The sequence below is a fragment of the Sminthopsis crassicaudata genome, chromosome 6, assembly GCF_048593235.1.
Source record: "Sminthopsis crassicaudata isolate SCR6 chromosome 6, ASM4859323v1, whole genome shotgun sequence".
In the NCBI taxonomy this organism is placed as follows: Eukaryota; Metazoa; Chordata; class Mammalia; order Dasyuromorphia; family Dasyuridae; genus Sminthopsis; species Sminthopsis crassicaudata.
This window is the reverse complement of record NC_133622.1, coordinates 251869825-251886493: the sequence shown is the minus strand read 5'-3', so window position 1 is coordinate 251886493 and position 16669 is coordinate 251869825. Positions and strand designations below refer to the sequence as shown.

At 53.8% G+C, this 16669-nt stretch overlaps 1 protein-coding gene across 2 annotated transcripts in view; it reads left to right on the top strand.

Annotated features, from left to right (window-relative positions):
* PC (pyruvate carboxylase) overlaps positions 1 to 16669 on the top strand; it is a 74913-nt gene that overhangs the window by 30213 nt on the left and 28031 nt on the right. The window contains exon 1 of one of the 2 annotated variants that reach the window (XM_074272658.1): positions 8348 to 8494. The exons of the other annotated variant lie outside the window; for it this stretch is intronic. Within the exon in view, the coding sequence (XP_074128759.1) occupies positions 8492 to 8494 (3 nt within the window). The 5' untranslated portion in view covers positions 8348 to 8491. Of the gene's footprint in view, positions 1 to 8347; positions 8495 to 16669 lie in introns of those variants that run through there. 2 annotated transcript variants of the gene reach the window in all.

The following is a 16669-nucleotide window of genomic DNA, read 5'->3' as shown; positions in this document are numbered from 1 at the left end:
GATCCTCACAGGACTTGTCTGGCTTGCTATTCGGTGCTCTGGCTTTTGCCTGTTACCCCGGACAATCCTGAATGAGCTGGGTTGCAGGTTCTCTTCCCTTGGTTGCTGTGGGAAGACCTGGAGAGGTCAGTCCTCATAACCCCTGACCCCGGGGTGTGATTGGCTCTGGAGCCACTTGTGCTCCCTGACTCAGCTGGGTGGAAGGATGGAGGAATAAGGGCCATGACTCAGGCCCGGTGTCCATGATGGCACTTTGGCCCCTGCAGGGGCGGGCAGCAGCTTTCAGTGGCATTTGTAGCCTCTGAGCCGAGGCGCCTTTCCTGACTCGCTTGGTTCCAAAGTTTCATCATCTTCCCTGTGTTTTTGTGAAAAAAGTAAGCTGCCGGTAAGAGACCAGGGCAGCTACCGTGGGGGCGGGTCTGGGATGGGAAAGGGGCCTGGCCTTCCTGGTTCATCCTTCTGTCGCCAGGGGCCCAGCCCACTGAGAGGGGAAAGGCAAAGTCCTTGGGTGACAATAGACCCAGGGCCCCTCCCAGGAGTCCCAGCAAGTCTGCTGATGGGGACTGGAGGGGGTTTAGGGGGAAGGAGGCCAGGATTAGCCCAGACCTACTGTGCGCCCAGCCCTGGGCTAGATGTGGGGCAAAGAAAAACAGTGAATGAAACAATCTCCACTTACAGGAAAGCGATGGCCGGCAACAGGTGGGCAAGGAGGCTCTGGGCGCTGCCAGGTTAGCCGCCTGCTACTCGCCCCTTCAGAGGCCTCCTCCTGCCCCCACCAGCTGCCCCCAGGACACCAGGTTCTCTCCCCCCACCAGACAAATAAAACAAGTTAGGAACCCTCCAGCTGGCCTGGACTGACCAGAACATGGCGGGGAAACATTCCCGAAGCTGGGAGGGCCTAGAAAATGTCGAGGCCACAGAGATAGAAAGAAGAGCAAGGGCGGGGGGGGGGGGGGTGCCCAGGAGCAAGGCAGGGGAGGAGGCAGGAAACCAGACGCTGCTCAGAAGGAAAGATGTGGAGCTGTGGACGGCGCAGCAGGGCCGAGGAGGGCCTGGAGTAGATCAGCTTGGGACCCCCAGAACCAGGCAGGGACCCTCCCTCAGTCCCGGGCTCCCGTCCTGATCCGGCCTGGCCGAGCCCAGCTTCTCCACATGCCGTGTTTCATTGACTTAGCCCGAGTCCCATCTGACTCTTACTATAAATAACACTCTCTTATAAACACACACTCAAAAGTCCTCACTTTTTATGTGCACGGACATAAACTGAGCACTTAGAGGAAGACATAAACACTCTTAACAAACCTTCCATCTGCGGACACTCTTGGCTGCGTTTGTGGGGACAGAGACGCGTCATCTCAGAAAGACGAGGGCAGACTATGTACGGGACGAGCAGGAAGTTATTCCGGGGAGAAGGCGATAGGGCGGCGGCGCTGGGGAGGGCGTCCTGGAGAAGGTGCAGGAAGCCGGGGAGCTCAGCAGGTGGAGTGGGAGAGGGAGCTTCCCAGAGTCTCTTGGGGCAGCCGCGGAGCGAGCTTTGGTGAGGAGGAAGGCCACCTCTGCCCGGGAACAGGGAGACAGCTGAGTGATAAGAGATGAGGGCCAGCTTTTCCCTTTTGGATCTGGTTTTTCTTGTGCGGCAGGACAATGGGGGGAATGTGTGGAGGAGAATTGCACTTGTATAATACATATTGGATTTTTTTTTTAAGCTTTTTATTTACAAAGCATATGCATGGAGAATTTTTCAACATTGAACCTTGCTAAACCTTTTGTTCCAAATTGTCCCTCCTTCCCCCCACCCCTTCCCCAGCTGGCAGGTAGCCCCATACGTGTTAAATTTGTTAAAGTATAGTACGCCATAGAGGCAAAGATGGCCGCTGGTGGGAGTGGGCCAGAGCTGCAGCTTGGCCGGCAACACGAGGCTGACGGAGTTGAGGCGATTGGCCGGAGTTGGCCTGGTGCACGGAGGGCTCGAGACGGACAATGGGTTGGGGGGTTTCTCGCCTCTGCCACATGTCTGAAGTAGGCCCTATCAGGCCTCGGTCACCACCCCCCACGCCTGGATGCCACAGTAGTGAGGGCAGGGGTCTGGCTCCCCACTCTAGGCCGCCTCCATTCAGCCATCCTGGGGATTTTCCTAAAAGCTGGCCCTTTGCAGTCAGTGGCTTCCTGTCCCTTTCTGGAGCCAATGCAAAATCCTCTGTATGCCATTCAAAGCCCTTGGTCACCTAGCCACCTCGCACCTGCCAGTCTTTTCCCTGGCAGTTCCAGGCCAGAGAGCCTCTTTCTCTCAACTCCAGCACTTTCCGTGGCTGTCCCCAGGCCTGGAAGGCTCCCTTTCCATCCCTGCCCACTGACCTGCCTGCTCTCAAGTGCAGTCCTCTTGGGTCAGCTTCATCCCCGCCAGGGCTTGTTTCCTCTCTCCCCTAGGTGAGCCCCTCCAGGGCCGGGCCGGGCTTTTCGCCTCATTCGGCTGTTTCCCCAGAGCTTTATCCCCGCCTGGCCCAGAGCAGGCCCTTAGCAAATGTTTCTTGCCCGATTGAGCAAGTGTGGCCAGAAGCTTCCCGAGTTCTACTCCGGCCTCCGTGACTCCTCTTTGCCTCAGATGAGCTGGAGAAGAAAGTGTTAGAGTATTCCAGGATCTTTGCCGAGGAAATCTTACCTGGAGTCACTTAGAGCCGGGGCCCAGCAGCCTGGGAGGGAACTGAGGTTTGGCAGAAGGCCAGAGGGTCAGCAGAAAGCCAGGAGAGGCTGGAGGACACAGAGGTGGAGCATTTGTGGGAGACAGGCCAGTCTGGGGGCCTCTGTGTATTTGCAGCAGTTCCGTCTCAGCCCCCCACGGTCGCCCCTCCTTCATCATTTTCATCCCTGCTGGGACAGCCTGGGAAGGTGGCATTGGAGGCTTGAAGCCAAATCCTGAGGCTGCCCTTCCTGGACCTCTAAAACCTGCCAGACAATACACATGTATTAAGTGCCTACTTAAGTACCTACCAGGTACTTAAGTACCTGTGCTAAGCACTGGGGATACAAATGGGAAAGCCAGTCCCCCCCACCCTGCGGCAGAGGTGACCTGGAAGTTTCCTCCCAACTCTGGATCTAGGGTCCTTTGTCATGTGAGGAGCTGACCTCCCTCCCCTGCTGACCTAACCTTTGCCCTTGTTATCTTGGGCTGGCCCTTTGAGCAGGGTCCTGCAGAGACTGTGGGGGAATGAGAAGCGGGGGCCCAGGGTTGCAAGGCTTTCCCCACTGCCTCCTCCTAGCTTCCCTCTGGCTCTTTCCCAGTTTGTCTGATGGGGGGGCTCTAGAAGCACCTCCCAGCACTCTCCTCTCCCCCCATGGCTGGGCCAGCCCTCACCTGGGCTGCAGCTGGCAGAGCCTGCTAAGGGGTCTCTCCCACTTCTTGCCAGTCCTTGGGACCAAGAAAGGTCATCGTGTTATCAGTGATTACAGAATGCTGACTTGCTATTGTGCTGGATCAGCTTAACCTGTGCACCCTGAGCTTCAACCAGCGCCTCCAGAAGCTCCTGGTGGCCTCCCCCCCATGGCTCACCAGGGCCCCCTCTGACTCTCCTTAGGGTCTCTGCGAGGCTGAAGCTCTGTGAGGGCCCCAATCCACCCTTCCTTATGGCCGGCACTCGGGGCCCTCAGCACAACGGGCTCCTTGCGTTTTAGTCTAAGTGGAGCCCTGAAGGAGGAAGGTCCGGGGACCCCATCCACGGGTGGGGCTGTTCTATACCCGCCACGGGCACTCACTGGGCATCGAAATGCTTCCTGAGTGAAGGAATGATGCTGGTGGAAGGCCTGCTATCATGGCCGGCCCGTGTGAGAGCAGCTCTTAGCTCAGAGTCCGAGTTGGGACAGGGCGGCCCCGATTTCTGAGAGGGGGGCTCCCTGCTGAGAGTTCTTGAGTCATCCCTGTCTCGCTTCCTTCTTTGCTATTACCCTTGTAAATGGAACACACCAAAGGCAGGCAGGGAAATAATTGCTGGGTTTAATGTGGGTAATTTGCAGCTGATAATTAAGGTGCTAATTGCTGCTCGTTCCTCCCATCTTTCCCTTAGGTGGTCTGGAAGGGCAAACAGTCTTGCTGGTCGTTGTTGCTGTTCGCTGTAAACTTAGGGGCCCAGTGTGGGACCGTAGTTGGGCGACAAAGCGGCTTGTGCCCAAGAGGCACCTTCTGAGTCCCAGGCTTCTGAGTCGGCCTTCAAAGTGGCGTTGGTCTTTATTTTTAAAAATTTACTTACTTGTTTATATTAACAAAAACTCACCTGTCCTTCCCCTCCTCCCCCATGGAAAAAGAAAGAACAAAATTAGCTGATATTTCTATTTTCCTTTACAAATATTATCTCATTTTATCCTCACAACAACCCTTCACAAAAGGTGCTGTTATTCCTGTTCTAGATGAGGAAACTGAGGCAAAAAGTAAATGATTTGCTCGGGATCACACAGCTAACCAGGGTCTGGGGCAGGATTTGAATTTGAGTCTTCCTGCTGCCTGCCCTGTAATGGAGCAGAGAAGAATCCCCCCTCCTCATGCTTTCATCTGCCCCCGAGTCCTCGTGTCTCTGTTGGGAGGTGAGGAAGCATATCCCCCCCCCAGGGCACTGGACCCACAGTAAAGTCTTGCCCAGCCCCTTCTCTCTGGGGTGCCCGTGTATCTGGAGGAGGGCTGGCCCTTCTCCCCATGAACCGCCGTTGGGCTGCCAGTCTCTTGGGCGTCTCTTTAGTAATTAGTGAGCCAGTCCTGGGAGGCTCCTCCATGCCGGGTGCCAGAGCTTCCTTTCCTGCCTTTGAGGAGCTTCCCTTCTGCCTGGGGAGACCCCTTGGCCATGTGTAGGAAAAGGCAAGACAGACCCGAGTGGTCCGGAGGGGAAGGCCGGGAAATTCTGAGGGCAACACGAGTCAGGCCGGGGGGCATCTTGGGAATGTCTTTGGATTCCTCATTCTGGTTGTTTCTTCCATGGAGTGCAATGATCCATCACGTCGCCCAGCTCCACGTCCACAAGGCAAGGGGCATTACTTTGTCCCATTTGATGTGCTGTTGTGACTGTAGACTGGGTCAGGGGGCGGGAACAATTTCATCACTTTCCCCATGATCCTGAGTGGTTTTCCAGGATGTGATCCAGATCCACAAACTGATTATTGCTTCAGGAACTGAGCAGCAGCCCCTGTGCGCCTGCTTTTTTCTCATCAGTTTCTTTGATGTTTTAGACGCCCTCTCCAACAGAATAATATAATTATTTGTCTTGTTATATGAAGTGGTGTCTTGTTTGGTACAGAACCAGTTAGCTTTTGGAGGCAGCATTTTTGTTATTGGTTCGGGTACAGTCACAGAGAACGCCTCTTTAATTATTATCCTTTGGTTTTTGAGAGCCACGGCAGTCTTAGTGCAAGTCCACTCCTGCTGGACGGGTGATCCCGGGCGGGTCACAGTCACCGAGGGCGGCAGTCTCAGGGCCCGTCCCTGGTCACTTTGTCCTTTGTGCCTTAGACTCCTGAGCCCCTCTACTCTTCTTCAGGCCCCTCTGGTTTTCCCAGGAGCATTAGGGATGTGCAGGCCAGAGCAGAATAGGAAACAGAGCACTCTTCTGGGGCTCCAGGAATGGCTTCCTCCGAGCCCTGGGACCAGCCCTGTTCCAAGCGTGCCGAGTCTCTCATTTAACAAGGAGGGTTTTAGTGCTTGTTGGGGAGGGTTCTGGGCACGCATGGCAGCCTCTTAGTCCAAATTTTGAGATATTCTGGTTTTTGTGTCTGAAATCCTCCTTGGGGAGGAGAGGGGACTGGCTTTGTGGTCAGAAAGCCCCAGGTTCTAATTCTGCCTCTGCCCCTTAGTGGTTTGTGACCAGCAAGTATGCCTTAAATTAGGAAATCTCAAATTCATGAGGCTTTAGCTCCTACAGTTCAGTTGAAGAAATTCTCCCTTAGAGAGTTCCTGTTAGTGATTAGAAATTGAGGCTTCTCTTCCCACAGTACTTGGGGCTCAATGGAGAAAAGCACCTGTTTTCTTTCAGAACCCCTGGGCTGCCAGGCATGGGAAGGGCCCCAGAGTAGTTAGGGGGAAGGGGAGAGAAAATGATGGCTCAGCCAACCTGTTAAGCTCATTTCTCCATCAAGATTGCTGTCCCTCTCCTCCAATCAAGTCTCCTATGATCTCTCCCTTCCCTTCTTTCACTGGCGCCCTCAGTTTCTAGAAATGAACTGAAGAGGGAGGACCAATCGAAAATCTCGGGGGACATATTGGATCTCTTCCCTCCACCCCCCAACCTCACTCCCAGGACTGATGTGGAATAATTGCTGTTGAAAAAAATGAAGTAAAAAGAGGAACAAAAATGAGTTAATGAGAGGAATTCTGAGCAGAGCAAAGGGCCACATAGATATTCTTGTTATTTTGTTTGATTCTGGGGCCTCCTTTTGGTTTTCTCCAGAGCAGTCAGGCCCCAGCCTCTGGGCCCCTTTCTCTCTCATGACTAGAATATGCTGCCCTACTTACTCAGTTCCATTTCTAGAACCCCATATAGCCCATGGAGATTTCCCCTAACCTCGAAACCTACACTGAGGTGGTTGTCTCCCTTTCTTCCCTCTCCTTTTTCCCTCTTCTAAATTTCCATTCTCAGAAGAGTGCTATTTATTCTGCCTAATATAGTTATCCCTTCCACACCGGGACTTTACCCACTAAAGTTTTGATATATCTGGAGCTGGCATAAGACATTAAATGGGAATTTTGAGGAAGTTTTGCAGAAGCTACAGACAACATGTGGAGGTCAGCAGGTCCATGACCAAATACTTCACCCAAACTTAATGATATAATATTGTAAACACCCCATAAAAGGAAAAAGAAAAGGAAGGAAGCAAGGAAGGAAGGAAGGAAGGAAGGAAGGAAGGAAGGAAGGAAGGAAGGAAGGAAGGAAGGAAGGAAGGAAGGAAGGAAGGAAGGAAGGAAGGAAGGAAGGAAGGGAGAGAGAGAGAGAGAGAGAGAGAGAGAGAGAGAGAGAGAGAGAGAGAGAGAGAAGAAAGAAAGAAAGAAAGAAAGAAAGAAAGAAAGAAAGAAAGAAAGAAAGAAAGAAAGAAAGAAAGAAAGAAAGAAAGAAAGAAAGAAAGAAAGAAAGAAAGAAAGAAAGAAAGAAAGAAAGAAAGAAAGAAAGAAATCAGACTTCTTCTCCGATGTGGAGAAAGGGCCAAAAAGTTTTGCGAGGATTTTCCAGGTTGAAGGGGTACTGTATCCCTAACCCCTGCAAGATGGAAGGAATAACTGTGATTAGGAAGTATTGCTCTTCCAAATACTCCTGATAAACCTTTTCTTCTAAAGCTCCCCATCTCCCCTTCAGCCCATCCACAGAAACCTTGTTCTTTTTCTCTTCCAATTCCTTTCCTCTGATACATACTTCGGAATTCCTCCACAGAATCTCTCCTTCCCTCCTCCTTTAGGCCCATCCCAGAGGAAGTAGGTGACCTTCCTTTCTGCCCTCATCAACTAGAGGAAGGGTAAATGGAAGATGGCCTCAAGCTTTTGGAATAAAATGAGATTTGATCTGAGTCTTGAAGGTTAATTGAACCCATTTATCTCTACAGGCAGGTTTTCCTTTCAAAGGGGGTTGTTCAGACATTTTCTGATGGATCTCCCCATGTCTTAGCCCCTTAGCCCTCTGTGGCTCTGCACTTACTTCATCCATTGCCTGTGTTGATTTATCCAGGATATTTTGTTTCCTCTAGTAGAATAAACATAAGCACCTTGGGGACAGGCACTTCCTCACTTGTCTGGACCCCCAGTGCCTCGCATAGAGCAAGTAAGTGCTTAATTAAGGCTTGTTGAGTGTAACTGCCCCGATTTCTCCCTCCCTTGCCAAATAATAATAGTGATTAATAGATAATGTCTGACTCAACTTCAAGCTCTGACTCAAGAAATCAAGCCTTCTGGCTCTACAGGGGAGGGAAAGAGAGAAAGAGGAAATGGTGGAGAAAGAGAGAGGGAGGAGGAGGGGGAGAGAGACAGAGAGAGAGGCAGAAACAGAGGAAGGGGAGTCTGTGTGTTAGTGCTTCTGAAGTAGAAGGACAGAGTACCAGGAGCCCCAGCATAGCTGGAAAAAGGGCAGTGGACTTTCCCAGCTCTCCCTTCCCTGCCCGCTGCCCTGCTCAACTGTCCTTCTTGGCTGCTTCCTTGGCGCCCCTTGTTCTAGTTGGAGAGTTAATGGTCTTCCAGGGGAAGGACTTCCAGGCTATGACTGTGGAATGCCCTTCTGCCAGCTCACTCTCACCCCTGACCTGTTTTTTTTTCCCTCTCTCTTAAACTGACTTTGCTCAAGGCCTGACCCTCGGCCTGAGATTGGATTATGGGCAGCAACTTTCTCCTCCCTAAATCTAGGGGAGGCCTTCCAGCATCTGGGAAATCATTGAAAGGGGCTGAACCTGGAGGGAGGCAAGTTAAAAACAGAGAGAGGGCCCCAGGAAACCAGCCTTGGGCCCCGTCCGGCACTTCTGAAGACCCTTCCTTCCTGCCATGGTAAGGGACCAGGCTTGGTCGGGCCACTAGCACCGGGCTGGCGGGGGTTTGCAGGGGCATCGATGTGCCTTAGCAGTTCCGCTGCTGCTGCCCTTGCTGTCTCCGAGGCTGGCTCTCTTCCAGGATCTCTGGAGGTGAGAAGGCGAGGGAGTTGCCAGGGCGGCAGCAGCTCCTTGGAGGATAAGCATGTGTGGGGCAGATTGTTCATTAGGAGATCTGGGGCAGGAGAGCTCGATGCCAAGGAAGGGTAATAACTGCCGGGATTCTAGTTAGCATTTAGAGTGCTTTAGGTGAATTCAGGAGCTCGCCGTACCAGGAGACTCCGGGTTAGTGGGAACAGGAGGTAGCTGTGGGGGTTTAAAGCCTTCATCATCGGGAGAACAGGCAGTGGGGGAGTGAGCTTTGGGCCAGGAGGCCATATTGCAGCCCTATCAGGCCGCCGGTGGCCCTCTGACCCTGCTGTGGCTTCTGAGTGACTGTCTGGTTGTCTTGTGAATCCAGCATAGGAAGCTGAGGAAACCCTGGGGGTTTTTCCCCAAAAGGAGAATTTTTTTTTAATCTTGTAGAATCACAGATGGCCCAGAACTTGCTTAGTTAGTGACAGAAGGGAGCTAAGGACTGGTCATCTACCTCTGCCGTGGTGGGACACAAGCCTCAGGGAAACAAGCTGAGCTCTCTGGCTTATCCACAGCTCAGAATGGCTGCCTTCTGACCGGGGGGAAAAGCAAGCTGGCCACCTCCTCCTTGTCCCGGGTCATTCTGGGAAGGGCAAGCTGATAAAGGCTTTCCCTTTATCTCTCACTACAAATTAACCTGGCTCTGGGGGACAACTGGAGGAGAGCCACTGGTGGGGCTGTTGGGCCTAATGAGGCTGTACCCTAGGGGCAGTATGCCGGCAAGTGGGCTGCTGCTGTGGTAGACTTGTTCTGGTACCTTTTCATCTCCCTCTGACCTGCCGGAAGGCAGGGCCTGGGCCTCTTAGGGGCCTCCCATCACTGCACTTTGTCAAAGGTTTCAGATTTAGAACTAGCAAGGACTCGGGAAATCATTCACTCTTCCACTTCTATCATTTTACAAGCGAGGAAACCGAGACCCAGAAAAGGTGCCTTTCCAGCGAGGGGCAGAGCACTAGGAGGGCCCTTTCCCAGCCCTGGACAGATGGCAAGAAGTGAAGGCTTTCTGATTCCTGTCGTTTTGTACTGCTCTCCTGGTGACCTTCTTCTGCCCCATACGGACATCTGCTGTGTCCTGGCTCGGTGGCCCAGATTCTCAGCACTAGGGTGTTCCCCCTCCCCTCTCCCTGCGTAAATCATATCCCTGGAATGCCTTTCCCACCCCTCCTTCCAGTCATATTGGTACTGGCGTTCCCCGTCTACAGTAGCGGTCTTGCCGCGGGCACAGTGTGCTCGGAATGCCCCAGCTGGCACACAGGGCTTCTCATTTTCCCTGCTCTTCCCTCTGTCCCCCATTGGATTTCGTGGTGGCAGGGACCCTTTATACTTTCCCTAAGCATCGAGTAACCTTTGCCACTCAGCCTGGATGGAAGCATTTGGTTTTTAGAAGGGGCAGATGGCAGTTTCTAGAAGGAGAAAAGGCTGAAGCAGAAGAGTGACTTCACGTAGAATTTCCCTTCGGAGAAAGTAGGTGACTTCTTTGCCCTAGGGGAACATAATTCAATCATAATCTTGTTGTTCTGGTTACAACTAATTCTCCCCAGGGAACAAGCCTTTGCCTGTTCTTTGCCTCCTCCTTGTTTCCCACTTGTTTACCCCTCAAAAAGTTAGACCCTAACCCTTCATCCCTTTTATTCTGGTTCGATGCCAGCAGATAGCAACTCTCCTGCCACGTCTCTTGCTCTCCCGATGCACCAGCCTATGATATCCCAGAGATGTCCTCCAGAACGCCCCTAAACCCCAGAATGGCCGTTCACCTTAATGTGGATACTCTCTGCAAAGGTGCCGATGCCTTTTTCTTCTGACTCTGCCCAAGCGCCTCTCCTCCAGAGAGAAAGCCCTTCGCTTGGTTCCCGACGCGTAGCTCTTCGGTTACCCTCATCCAGGCCCTGAGACTTGCCCACCTCCCAGCAGAGGGGAACACGGAGGGCGGGCAAAGGTCTTGCCCTCAGCAGGCCCGGATCGTTGCCGGCTCTCTGGCATCCTTTCCCCCGTAGCTGCCGATTCCTGGTGGAGGTGCAGAAAGAGCCCGGGACCTGGCCCTGGGCCCCTGGCACTCTCCATTTGTGGCTTTTCTCACCTGCAGCAGTGGCAGGTCAGCTTCTGGGGCTGTGGGGAAAGTGAAAGGGCTGCAGAATTGGGCTTCCATTCAGGCCTGGCGTGGGATCCTTTTCCACTCTACATTTCTAGACATCTTCCTTCCCCTCCCCGCCTCAAGGAGCCATCTTGTTTAAAAAGCTAAGAGGAAGAAAAAGGAGAGAAAAGACACTTTAGTCAGACTAAGCAGCACTTCTCCCAGGCTGGCAGTCCCTGCAGTGCTCCATGCCTCTGCCCTGGGAAGGAGGTTTCCTTCTCTCTCCTCCCAGACTGAGCAGGGCCTCCGGCACTGACCTGATGCCCGGGCCGAGTGGGCAGTATTTAATGAGAAGCGGAGGGTCTGTGTTTCTGAGGTGCTGTTGGAAAGAATGGGAGCATCGAGGGCAGAGGGAGATGACCACAGGGGCAAGGAGAACGTGGCTGGAGGAGGGGAAACTGAGGCACGAGTCATCTGCATTGGGGAATGAGCTGTGGCTGGTTTTAAAAAAGGAAATAGGCTTTGGACAGTCTGCCCACCCGCTTCTGCCCAATGTTCTCATATAGCCAGTCATAACAAGGGACCCTGCTGGTCCCCGATTTGCAAACAGTTGAAGTCACTTAGGGTGACAGCCTCGGGAGCAAAGTCGTCTGAGTCCCGACTGATGGGAGAGGAGGCTCCGAGGACGGGAGGCCCGGGGACCTGCTGAGGCCGCCTTGGCTCTTGGTTCTTAGGAGCTCCTGTAGGCTTTTCACCTCTGGCCCTTCTCTCATACTCAGCATTTTGGGAAGCAGTTTACCCAGAGAACAAAGTTTTCCCACCGAGCAAAGTTCAGCATTTCCTTCTGTGCTTGGGATGCTGGTTTCTGGGAAAATCACACTGGAGGCCAGCCTGGGGGGAGGGGAGCCATGCCTTCTTTCTGAGGAGAGGAATTAAATATTTAGTAGCCAGAACACAAAGCATTTGGGGTCTAAGCCAGAGGCTGGAGAGGACAAGGCCTGATCCAGCAGCTCCTGAAACACTGGGAGGTCCCAGTCTGTGGCCCCAAAGTGCCCTTGGTTAGTCTGCCCCAGGTGTGTTCTATATAGGATGCTCCACCCAGGGGATGCCCAGGCAGCTCTTTCTAACCTTGGGAGGACACTTCTGAGCTTTCCTAGCAAGTCCTACCTCATGACCCTAATCCTGATGGAAAATTCAGACCAGGCTAAGTGAGAATATAGGGCCCCCTTCTCTTACTGGTGAATTCCTCCAAGAAGCTCCAGACCCGCCATCCGCCATGCTCTGTACTCCGTCATCTGTGCTCCGGTGTAGACAGATGTCGGAGGGAAGATGGGAAAAATGAGACACTAACGTACAGTTGGAGGGATTGTGAACTGATGCGACCATTCTTTGTAGAATGATTGGAACTGGACCTAATGGGCTCTAAAACCACCCGTACCCTTTGACCAAGCAATACCTCTGCTAGAGTCAAAAAAAAAGGGAAAAGGCCCTCTGTGTACAAAAACCTTTACAGCAGCTCTTTCCTGGGGGCAAAGAACTGAAAATTTAGAGGATGCTCATGGATTGGGGAATTGAACAAATTGTAGTGCATGATGGTGCTGGAACAGGATTGTGTTGTAAGGAACGACGAGCTTCCTGCAGGAAAAGACTTCCATGAGCTGATACAAAAAGAAATGTACCATGTACACGCTATCAGCAGTCTGCCGTAGTGGTCCGCTGTGAAAGTGGTCCGCTGTGAATGGCTTAACCGCTCTCAACAATGCAGGGGCTCCGAAGGACTGAGGAGGAAGAATGCTAGCCATCCCTAGAGAAAGAAGCAGACTTATTTTTTAAACTTCTTGAAGGTTTTTTTTTTTTGAGGGGGGTGTCTGTTTTCTCTCACAATGTGACTAAAATGGAAATAAGTTTTGCACGACTGCACACCTGCGTGCACGCTTCCCTTCTCCATGTGCGGGGATAGGAGGCAGGCAAAGAATTTGGAACTTACAAGTTTTAAAAGATAATGTGAAAAATGCTTCACATGGAATTGGGGGAAATGAAATACCACATCAAATACCCCAAAGGGGTGATAAGCTCTGTGAGGGCAGGGACTGCCTTTCTTTAGCTTATACCTTTTTTCTCAGCACAAATGTCTTTCTTATTTTAAGACTCAGTAAACTCTGGTTGACTTTAGGGGTAAGGAAATGAAATGTGCGTCTCTATCTCATCTATAAAGTGGAAGAAGGGAGCCCTAGCTAGGGGTCTCCTTGTGGTTCTGATCCACCTTCGGGTTCTGTCTGTGATCTCCAAATCCAAACCATAACAGTCCAGAGAAAGGCTAGCCAGTTCCAGCATGCTTGTAGGGATCATTAAAACCGAGAAGAGCATACCCGGCTTTGCTACTGCTCCCTCTGGCCCCCCGCTCTGCATGGGGCAGGGCCTTGTGTCTCGTGGGTGAGACAGCTCAGCTCCTCGTGGGCTCTCCCGCTCTGGGAGCCCCAAGCGTCCTCATCTCTGATCTGTTCTTGGCAATTAAATTCCCGTTGCTGAAAGGATTTGTATTTTATTCCACAGAAAGCCCTTTCTTTTGTAATCTCCCTCCACTTCCCAAATAAGTCTCTTTTGCTAAAAAAAAAAAAAAAAAAGTTTAAGCTCTGCTTTCAGGCAAGGCAAAAATGTTTAGGCCGGTGATTCCCAGGTGCTAAATGTGTGAGCTCAAGCCAATTGACTTGAATTCACCATGAGGAGTGCCAGGGATCTGGCCAGGGAAGTGACCTTTCAACTAACTGGAGTCTTTGCTTCCCCCCAGTGGCTCCCACAGAGCACGGCTCGGAAGGCCGCGCTGGCCCCTGCTTTGCCCGAGCAGCCATTTCACTTAATGGTTAACTTCAGTCTTCCTTGGCGCACTTGGAATGTGCCCGACCTCCCGAGTGCCCCTGCGGCCCATTGTTGTTGAGAGGGAACTTTGCTCTTCGGCCCCTGCTCTGGGAATAGGAGTTTGAGCCGAGATCCCCGGGCTCTGAGCACAGCAGCACCGAGCTGGGCCTTGGGGAGCAGCACGGCTTATAGTACTCTCAGAAGTTGGGGGTGATCACAATGTCCTGAGCCCCTCTTCCCCCTTTGGAGACACTCCTGCTCTTCCCCAGGCAGACTGTGGAGCAATCTGACGCCTTGTTAGCCTTTTAGTCATAATTCAGCTGGGAATTTTTTTGGGCAGAGATACTAGAGCGGTTGGCCATTCCTTCTCCATTTTACAGATGAGGAAACTGAGGCAGACGGGGCTCAGCATTCTTGCAGGAATCTGTCCCCATCTTGATCTCTTTGACCAATAGAGAGCCCCATGTGAGCCTGTCATAAAGTATTGGATGAATGGGTCTCCCCAGGGTTCCAGGCCCGACTTCCTGGCTGAGGGAAGGGGACGGCCTGGCCCCGGGGATCCTTCCTGGCCTCCTTGCTCCAGCTGGGCCCTCCCTCTGCAGAGAGCCCCCCTGTCTCTTATCCTCAAAGCCCTTTGACCTCTTCCCCGTCCGTGATCCTGAGGCGGCCCTTCTAGGCAGGGTTGAGCCCTTGGTCTGTCCCCCGTCTGTCTCCCCCCAGCCCCATCTGCTGGTTCCTCCTCTGCTGCCCACAGACAAACATGGGGGTCTCCCCCCCACACACATTCTTTTCCTCCCTCCCCGAGAGGGCAAGCGTGGGGCCCCTGGTGTCTGACGTGCTTCCTGGCGTGTCCCTCCTTCCCCGGGACTCCAGACCACCCATCCTTGACCGCCTGGCATCTGGGCCTTGGGGCCAAGCTGAGGGGAGGGGGAGGGGAGGAGCCCCAGATGGGGGGCCCAGGGACAAGGGGGGGCAGGACATAAAGACAGACGGGCTGTCTGGGGGCTCCCAAGAGAGCTGAGAGCGCCCTCCGCGACTCCAGGCAGACTCTTCTCTGGGTCTCAGTTTCCTGCTCTGTACAATCAGGGGGAGAACGTAGTCTTTTTGTGGGGGGGAGACTTCCTTCTTGTCCGCAGGGGGCCGCCATTGCTCCTGATGGGCACTAGGTGGCAGTGTTGGCCCTGAAATCCCCCCTGCTCTGCTCCTTTTCCTCAGGCTCCCCCAGGCCCAGGTGACCACTGGCTGGTCTGAGCCCCGTCCCTGTCTGCCTGCACTCCGGTGAGACGTGCCTGAGAGGCTGTCCCTCTAATGGACCATTACTCCCTGGGCCACGGCCGGCGCTGGCATCTGGGACCATTAGTGGCCGGCAGCGGCCAGTCAGCCCGCAAGTAGGAAGGGCCTACTATGTGCCCGGCAAGGGCTGAGCTCCCCCCCGGAGCCCACAGAGCCTCTGCCCGCACCGGGCTGCGTGGGGGTGCCCCGGGCTCTGCGGGCTGCCTTCCCCTTTCCTGGGCCGCAGCCCCTCCTGTTCCGGGCCCCTTCCACTCCCCCAGTTCTCAGTGGCGCGTTGCCTTCCTGAGGAAAACCTCGAGGTGGGGGAGGACTTGCCTCCCTCTGCGTGGAGGCCCTTCCAAAAGTTCCATCTCTTTCCCCTTCCATTTGCCAGTGACCTCTCAGACAGGGGGGGAGGAGGGGAGGGCTCCATCACTTCCCCTGTGGACCTCTGGGGGTGGCCCTGGGCTGGCCGCCCCATCACTGGCCTGGGATTTTCATCCCCTTCCGAGGGTGCAGGCCAGAGCTGGAAGCCGGCCTCCCGTGGCCTGGCCAGGCCTCCCTTCCCGGAGTGCATAGAATAAGGGCTCTACTGGCTCTAGGCCTGGGGTCCTGCCAGGCCCGGAGAACTTGGGCAGGAGAGCACAGCACAGGCCGGAGAGTCCCCCATTTCTCCCGGAGCCATCTTGGCTTTAGAGCCTTTTAAGTGAGCGCGGTCTGTGCTGAGGCCGGCCCTCCGAGTGCGGCTGGGCCTGAGCGGTCACATGGGGCCTCCATCTGTGGTTTCAGGCCAGCTGCAGGGAGAGGCGGGCTGGGCCACTCACTGGGAAGGAGGTGGGCAGGCGAGGGAGGCTCTGGTACCCCTCGAAGGTGCTGCTTTTGGTCAAAGCCGGGCTCTCCAACCTCACCCTGCCTCAGTTTCCCAGCGCTCCCATCACTCCGTCTGAAGCGCAGGGTGACGTAGGATGGTTCTGTGGCCACACTGGGCGAAGGCCAGGGCGAGCAAAACCCCAAGGCTAAATGAGGTGCAGGGCGGCCCCCTCCATGGCGGGAAACTTTCTTTTCCCTCCCCCCCCCCAGGCATTAGCTCTCCAGAGAACAAGGCAGGGTGGAGGAAGCGGTACTGGCACTTTTTTGTCCTGGTGGTTTTCACTGGCTTGTTTCTATCTTCATCGTGTTTTTTTGAGCTGATTTTTCTTGTATAACATGACGAATATGGGAAGAATCGTTCAGAAGAATCGCTGTTAGCCTGGGCCGTATTGCTCGCTGTCTTGGGGAGGAGGGCGAGAGAACAATGCGGAAGACAAGGTTTTGCAGGAGTGAATGTGGAAAGCTATCTTCACGGGTATTTGGGAAAACAAAATACATTAAAAAGGAGGAGGAGGACCGTCCTTCCGCGGTGACAGTGTGCTGACCACCTGGCGCGTCTAGGCTTTGGCGCGATCCTCTTGGGCTCCCATCGTGGGCGCCCTCCTGGGGGCAGCCAAATTCAAGATTCCTCTTCCCAAGTGTGGCCCCAGTATCCCCACCATACTGTCCTGCTCTGGCTCGGACAATCGAGCACTTGAGGCTAATTACCCATTGGATAACACTCTATAGGAATACGCTTGGGAAGTGGCCCTTCCCACTATCCTGTGCTGGCCCAATCGTTTGGGGTATACAGAGAATTGTGGGAAGGACGAGGGGGTGCAGGGAGACCAGCCGGGGTCTTCTGCGAGGGAGACGACAAGGTGAGGTCGCAGAGATCCCACGCGTCCACTCTCTTCACTTCTACCGATAAAGACTTGCTTTTCCTGACTC